Raw genomic sequence first — 7,265 nt, 5'->3', positions numbered from 1 at the left:
TATTCCTGTCTTTTCTAAGAGTATATTCACCGTGGTTCTTTAGTAAGTATACTATTTATTTAATAGTCAAGATGAAGTTGTATTTAGATTGTAGGCTTTAGAATTTTATTTTAAAACAGCACCCACACCCTGTAGCCATAAAATCATCTTGTTATATTTAATACAGATGTGTGTGTGTATATAGGTAACTGAAATAATACATGTACATCCACAACCATTTTTTTAGATTATGATTAAAAGTAATATTTGCTAATAAATGTGGCTTGGTTTTCTTGATTTGTGCGAGATGACAGATCCCTCTTGAGAGGAACCCTCTGCCCTGGAAAATTCACACAAACACACAAGTTTGCATATATTGAAATTCAGGAGATGTATCATTACTCAAGCTCATACATGGACTCTACAGGTTTCCATGGATAAGAGTGATATAGGGGGTTCTCATGTCAGAAATGTTCACAGCAAAAGTTTTATTACCTATACACAATACTTTCTCATTCCATGTGGTAATAAAACTTTTAACAGATTGTATAAGGGAATCATGATAGGATATCAACTGAAATCATCTTATAGGTACTGTTAAAAAAGAAAGTTGACCAGTTTCATGAACACTATGAAACAAACTATATATGACCCAGTTAGTTCATACAGTTATTCTTTAAATATTCACTAGCAAAGTATTGTGTATCTGTTTATATATAACAAAGGTGGAGAACAATTTACACAGTGATAAAGAAAAAATAGAGCACTATAGCTGGCCATTTAATACTCAGGTTTTGAACAGTTTTATTTTTTGTATGCTGACAATGCATTTCATAAAAATGATAATGTAAAAGTAATAACATGTTGGGAAAGTCTAGGTAAAATATCTAATTTCATGTCATCTTTTTACTTTTATCCATTGTAATTTGCATTTTAATGTATAACTAATTATCTTAACTTTTTAGCTTTGTGTTGGTGGTTTTTAAAAAAAAATCCAGTTTGATGTACAAACCTTCGTTTAAGTGTGGTTTCTTCCTCTAAGCTTGAATTTCCTCATATGTTTAAAATCAAAAAGGATAATAATACAAGTCCAGAGAAAGTATCATGAACTCATAATATTTAACCTCTATTAACAATATAGTAATGTGATGCAGATTCCATTTTAAAGAATATTGAAAGCCATGTAGTTAATTGGTATTTATGGTGAAATAATTGCATTAAAGGGAAAAACTTCAATATTATGTGCAATTTACTGAGAGTGAACTACTAATTATGTTTCTATTTCTTCTGAGTTTTTCTGTTTGTCAAACCTTCTTGCCATTTCCTAGATAGTATGATTGGTCGTGTTCCCCAGTATTCTTAAAAGTGTATTATTTGCTTAAAGGTGATGGGTGTTGTTTTTTTTTCTGTGTCGCATAACATGATTTTAAGCTGAAGTCTTCATGTTTTTAATCTTGATTATATCCTCACTACAGATTGTTCGGGATTCTGAGAGCAAATAAACTAGAGTTTTCTTTTCGGGTGCCAGTTTCTGATGGCTAGGATATTTGTTTTTATACGACAGGGGATTTGCGTCCTGTCCAAAAGGTAGAGCTAGCTAGTTCTGATTGCTACCTCCAAAACCTTCCTTCTCGTTCTTCCGCAGTCCTGTCTTTCCACACCGGGCGGGCTCCCGCTGACGTGCTGCGAAGCCCCGCCCCCCGAGTCTGCGCTCTCGGGAAGGGGCGGGGCGGGGGCGCGCTGACACCTGGCGGCGGCGGGTGGGCAGGCCGAAGGCAAGCGTGGGCCGGGATTGGCTGGGCGGCAGGGCGGGGGGTGGACGGTTGAAGGGCTGGTGGCTGGGCCGGAACCAGGGAGGACCGGGGTGCAGAGTGCTGGGGTTGGGAGGTGGCGGCGGCATGGCGGCCGAGCCCGAGCCGTCCAGTCGTCCTGTTCCTCGCTGCATCCGCCACCGGGATCCTTTAGGTTGCGTGTGTTAGTTGTAAGCCCTCCAGGACTCCGGTCCACCGGTTCTCTCTTGCGCCGCCACTGCCAGCTCGGAGGTTGGCCGGCCGGCCGGCAAGGTACTTGGCCCTCCGAACCCACTCCCCGGCCCACGGGCCGGGACCATGGAGGACGTGAAGCTGGCGTTCCCCACACTCCCACAGTGCAGAGAGGATGCCGAGGTAAGTCAGTGTCCGGCCACTGCCATGCGCGGGCCTTCCTCGCAGCTCCTAGGCTCAGGGCCGTCCCAGGCAGGCCCTAACCGTCCGACTCCGGCCCGGAGTGTCCGGGGCCAGTGGGCGGAGCCTCGGGGCCTGTTGCTGCGGGCTCTGAGTTCCTGTTCCTGCACTGGGGCAGGCTGCGCCAGGGCTGCGCGGCGCCGAGCGGGGAGGAGGAGCACTCCGTCCCCCTTGCTCGGCGTGCGGGACCTCGGAGTCAGCGGGGGCGGAGTTGTTCGCGTCCCACCTGTGCGGTCTCGGGCGGCAGCGACTCGCTCTTGAGCCGCGTGGCCCAGCGTGTGAACAGGACCCGGGCCTAAGCGTCCCGAGGCGCTCTCGGAGGGACCGCGAAGTTGTGTTTGTTGGGAGGCCGAGCTGTGAGCCGCCGAGTGGAATGTCACAAAGCTAGTTTATTTGAGTCTAGAGATTTCAGTGAGAAGGCCTGCCCTCTTGAATATTAATATTGGGAGCAGAATTCTTTAGACTTTGGTCTCTTGATTTCTAGTTCTGATTCAGGGTTCTTGTCACTTCACCTTACTTCGCCCTTGCCTAACGTTTGTATTGGGATTTTTTTTCACCTCTTTCTAGTTTAAAATAGTTTATGAACTTGAGGACTACTGGATTCCAACTTTCTGAAGACTGAGTAATAGGAAAACGTTACTGAGTTATGTTTTAATGGGATCAAGAAAGCTGAAATTTCTCGAGTTTTAAAATAACAGTAATCGGAAAAAAGAAATAAAACGCCATTTTAAGAGTTAACTAGAAAAATGAATTTATACTCTTTGTCCTTGTTTAATATAGAATAATGTAAATGAGGAGTGTGCTTTTATATAAAGCAGTTATTCCTCAAAATGATTCCGTAATTTCAGCACTGGAAGCAACCTTAGAAATATGTGCAGCATTCTCACATTTCAGGTGAGGAAATTGAGGCTTTCTGAGAATAAGTAATATGCCAAAAGAACAGAAAAGACACCTGAAGCCCTTGGCCTCATTTCTAATTCATTTTTTCTTTTGAGTAAATCTAAATTCTTCCCTGCCCTAATGTTAAAAGTTCTAGTTTAAAATCCTTTCATGCTTTGCATTTAAATCATTTATTGTGTGTATAATATGCTTTCTCCCTGAAAAATTATAAAATCTTAGTGGGAATATAGCTTTCTTTCCTGTGTGAGACAGATGTGATGCTTAAAGCCTAGTGGATGATTATGCACATATCTGCTGAAAGCTTGTTCATTCTTTGTTTTGTGGTGTTGGATGTTTGATCTGTTTTGATTGCAAGTTACAAGAACCAACTCAAATTCCCTTAAACAAAAAAAAAGGAGTAGTAGTAAATCTAGACCAGGGGTGAACCTGGTCTCAGGAACTTGATTAGACCCAGGTATTATAGTATGTCGAAACTGCCTCTGCCTTGGTCAGTGCTTATTTCTGCTTTGTCTCAGGACTCTCCTTTCCCTCAGGCTTCTCCACGGGCTGGAACTTGGCCTTCAGCTACTCTGGGGTCATACCCTTATAGAGCCTGCACATTAAGGAACGAGTTCCTCTTCCAGCTTCAGAGTTTAAATTCTACAGGATTGGCCTACTTTAGGTGATGTTCCCACCCTTTTAATCAATCACTTGTAGCCACGTGCCCACTTCCTTCGCCAGGGGAGTGAAGGTTGTTATTGGTAGTTCTCCCACAAAAACCATGTAGAATTTCTATAGAAAATGTAGGGTGCCTTTCTTGGGCAGACAAAGTTATTAATATCCATTAAATGGGAACACTGATTATAAACCATTACTCATAATAAACTGACTAATTAAACAGATTGTTAATTTTCTAATTTTCAGAGAGATTTGTACCGTGTCAAATGGAGTTATCTACTTCGAGTGATTAGCCGGTAGAGTCTCTTTTACACAGGAAGCACCACATAGAAAGCCAAATTACAATCCAACTCTTACTTTAGTAAAAATGGAACTCATGGAGAGATTTTAATGAATTCTCTTAATGATCAGTGTGATCCAGATGTTATATTTTGGTGATCTGGTTGCCTCCCTAAGAATAGGACTCCCAAGTTTCTTGAAATACTGTTCTGGATGCTTTTTTCTGTAGGCCAGTGCTACAAAACTTTGGCTGTGTAGGCCATTCAGTGTGCAAAAAGATTATGTCACTCCTTTGTTTTAAACTGGTCAACGATTTCCCATTGTTTGGAGGATGAAGTTCAGTTACTTAACATCTACAAAGTCTCCTGTGATCTGACATCTACTGAACCCTCTCATCTCAACATGAGTTTCCCCTTGCCCCCTCTTCTGAATGCCCACTGGTAGTCCTTCTCTCTCAGTTCCTTGAATGCTCTTTCCCTGCCCCACACCCACTCACCTCAGGGCCTTTGTGTTGTTGTTTTCGCTCCTCACTGCTGTCGGTACCCACTTTGCCTCACCTAATTACCTTCTTACTCTTGGGTTAAATCTCACCGTAGGCATCTTTTCTTGAAAGAACCTTTCTCTGATTTTGTCAGTTCCTCCTGTCTACCCCGTCCCCCACCCCCGCCCCAGAGTAGTTCATTACCCCAGGTTTAAAGCTTTTGTAGTACTTGGTGCCTTTGTATCTACCTTTGTAACAGTTATCATGCTGTAATTTTTGTTCAATGTCTGTTTTCCATTATAGACTGAAAGCTTCATAAGAGAGATTAGTCACCATAAGTTCCTCTCTCATTCACCATTCTTTCTTTAAAGTTAACAGTTTCTGGGCATAATTGGTTTTAATATAGAGTCTTGTGACATGACAAGATTACAGTAGTTTTTAAATGTGAGAAAGAAAAAAGAGCAGCTTAGAGTACCAGTTTTTAAGCAAATCAGTTGCATAGCTAGGGCTACTGTATTCTAATTCAAAAATTAATGTTCTGTCATCTCTTCAGATAGAAAGTAAAATATAAATTATTTTTATCGCAGTTTGACAACTTAAATATTGCCCTTTCAATTTTCTTTTCTCTTTTGATTCCTATATTATGGAAGCAGAGATAGGAATTACGTATTATCTCAGATCTTTCCTAGCTCTCTTCCTTAGAATGTTACTTTTTTTGTTGTTGACAAATCAACATACAAACATTCTATACATGTTGTACAATCAGTAGCTCACAATATCATCACATAGTTGTGTATTCATCACCATGATAGTTTTCTGAACATTTGTATCACTTCAGAAAAAAGAAATAAAAAAGAAAAAACTCATGCATACCTTACCCCTCACCCCACCTTCTCATTGACCACTAGTGTTTCCATCTACCCAGTTTATTTTAACCTTTGTTCCTCCTATTATTTATTTTTTATCCATGTTTTTTACTCATCTGTCCATATCCTAGAAAAAAAGAGCATCAGACACAAGGTTTTCACGGACAGTCATATTGTAAAAGCTTTGTCATTATACAGTCATCTTCAAGAATCACGGCTGCTGGAACACAGCTCTATAGTTGTCAGGTAGACAACTCCATTACACCATAAACTAAGAAAGGCTATCTATATAATGCATAAGAATAACCTCCAGGAATGACCTCTCGACTGTTTGAAATCTCTCAGCCATGGACACTTTATTTATAGTCTCATTTCTCTCTTGCCCCTTTTGGTCAAGAAGGTTTTCTCAATCCCTTGATTCTGGGTCCCACCTCATCCTGTAATTTCTGACCCACATTGCAAGGGAGATTTACACCTGGAAGTTGTGTCCCATGTAAAAGGGAGGGCAGTGAGTTCACTTGCTGTGTCAGGCTTAGAGAGGCCACATCTGAGCAACAAAAGAGGTTCTTTGGGGGTGGCTCTTAGGCCTAATTTTAAGTAGGATTAGCTTATCCTTTGTAGGAATAAGTTTCGTAGGCTTGTTGATTTGGTTGTCCCCACTGCTTGTTGGGGTAACAGAAATTCTCCAGATAGGGAAGTGGAATCTTTCTCCCCATTCCCCTAGGGGTACTCTGCAAGTACTTCTTTATTCACTATCTAAATCACTCTGAGATTTATCAGGGCACCACACTAATCTGGACAAACAGAATGGTACTTTTTAACCCTGGTTGTAAAGTAGAATCATGCAGAAGCTTTAAAAAAATTCCCATACCTGTGCCCCACCACCACTGATTCTGATTTAATTGGTCTGGGATGGAAAGCATACCAGATGATTCTAATGTGCCACCAGGTTTAAGAATTGATGTAGAAGTGTCATCCTTGAAATTACCTTCTGCCTTTCTGTTTCCCCCCAACCCTTTCATTTTTATTTCAGTGAAAAATCTCATTTTCTGAATGATAACTGGTCCTTTGGTTTAAGCAAGCTTGAGCTAGGTATGGGAACTAAGGAAAAAGTCTTACTCTGGAGAGAACTGCCTTTTGTTTTTTTTTGAACCAGAGAAAGTGTAATATTAATTTTTCTGTTTTGTGAAATGTTGCAGCTCAGATGCAGTGTTCTAATTTTTTTTTTTTTTTTTTTTTTTACCCATATTGCCTCCCATCTTCCATGTAAAATTTGTGTTCTGTCTTGGTATGTCTAAAAGTTACATGTTTTAATCCACTTGATCCATCTGATGATTAGAATTAAGGTTTTATTTTTATCTAATGTTTATAGCCAGAATCCTTCGTTAGTGCGTTTATTTGCAAGTCTTTGAACATTTTTTAATCTTTTTTTTTTTTTTTTGCATGGGCAGGTTTCTGGAATTGAACCTGGGCCTCCTGCATAGTAGGCGAGAACTCTGCCTGCTCAGCCACCATGGCCCGCCCTGAACATTTTTATTAAAACATTTTCAAAGTTACAGCTCATGTAACTTTGCATTTGTATGAAGAGAGCCTGAAAGATGTTCTAATACATGGTACCTTCCATATAGTCTTTCCCTCATTCTGTCTTACATATCTACTAATGCTCATGTTTTCCAACTCTTTCTCTGTGCTGAATTTCTCTAGTTGTTTTCCCACTCACATTCTTTTTCTATGTTCTATTTTTTGTTTAACATATTCAGTGATTTTACATTTCAATTATAGTTTTCATTTCTCCATATTCTATTTGGCTCTTTAAAAGTAAATTTCTTAATTCATGATCATATTTTCTATATTCTCTTATTTCTTTAAATACATATTTTA

The 7,265-nt window shown here is 40.3% G+C and overlaps 1 protein-coding gene across 7 annotated transcripts in view; it reads left to right on the top strand.

The window, feature by feature from the left end:
* Positions 1–1,788: 1,788 nt before the first annotated feature.
* STYX (serine/threonine/tyrosine interacting protein) overlaps positions 1,789–7,265 on the top strand; it is a 56,594-nt gene continuing 51,117 nt past the window's right edge. For 3 of the 7 annotated variants that reach the window (XR_013160231.1, XM_077122625.1, XM_077122622.1), the window contains exon 1: positions 1,790–2,144. Coding sequence is in view for 5 of the 7 variants with exons in the window: in XM_077122625.1 (XP_076978740.1) it covers positions 2,088–2,144 (57 nt within the window). In the remaining 2 variants the exon portion in view is untranslated. Of the gene's footprint in view, positions 2,145–7,265 lie in introns of all 7 variants that reach the window. The other 4 variants (XM_077122626.1, XM_077122621.1, XR_013160232.1 and 1 more) reach the window with 4 other exon arrangements.

Source organism: Tamandua tetradactyla, chromosome 12 (genome assembly GCF_023851605.1).
Source record: "Tamandua tetradactyla isolate mTamTet1 chromosome 12, mTamTet1.pri, whole genome shotgun sequence".
Taxonomy (NCBI): domain Eukaryota; kingdom Metazoa; phylum Chordata; class Mammalia; order Pilosa; family Myrmecophagidae; genus Tamandua; species Tamandua tetradactyla.
The sequence above is the reverse complement of the archived record's forward strand: the minus strand, read 5'-3'. Positions and strand labels throughout refer to the sequence as shown.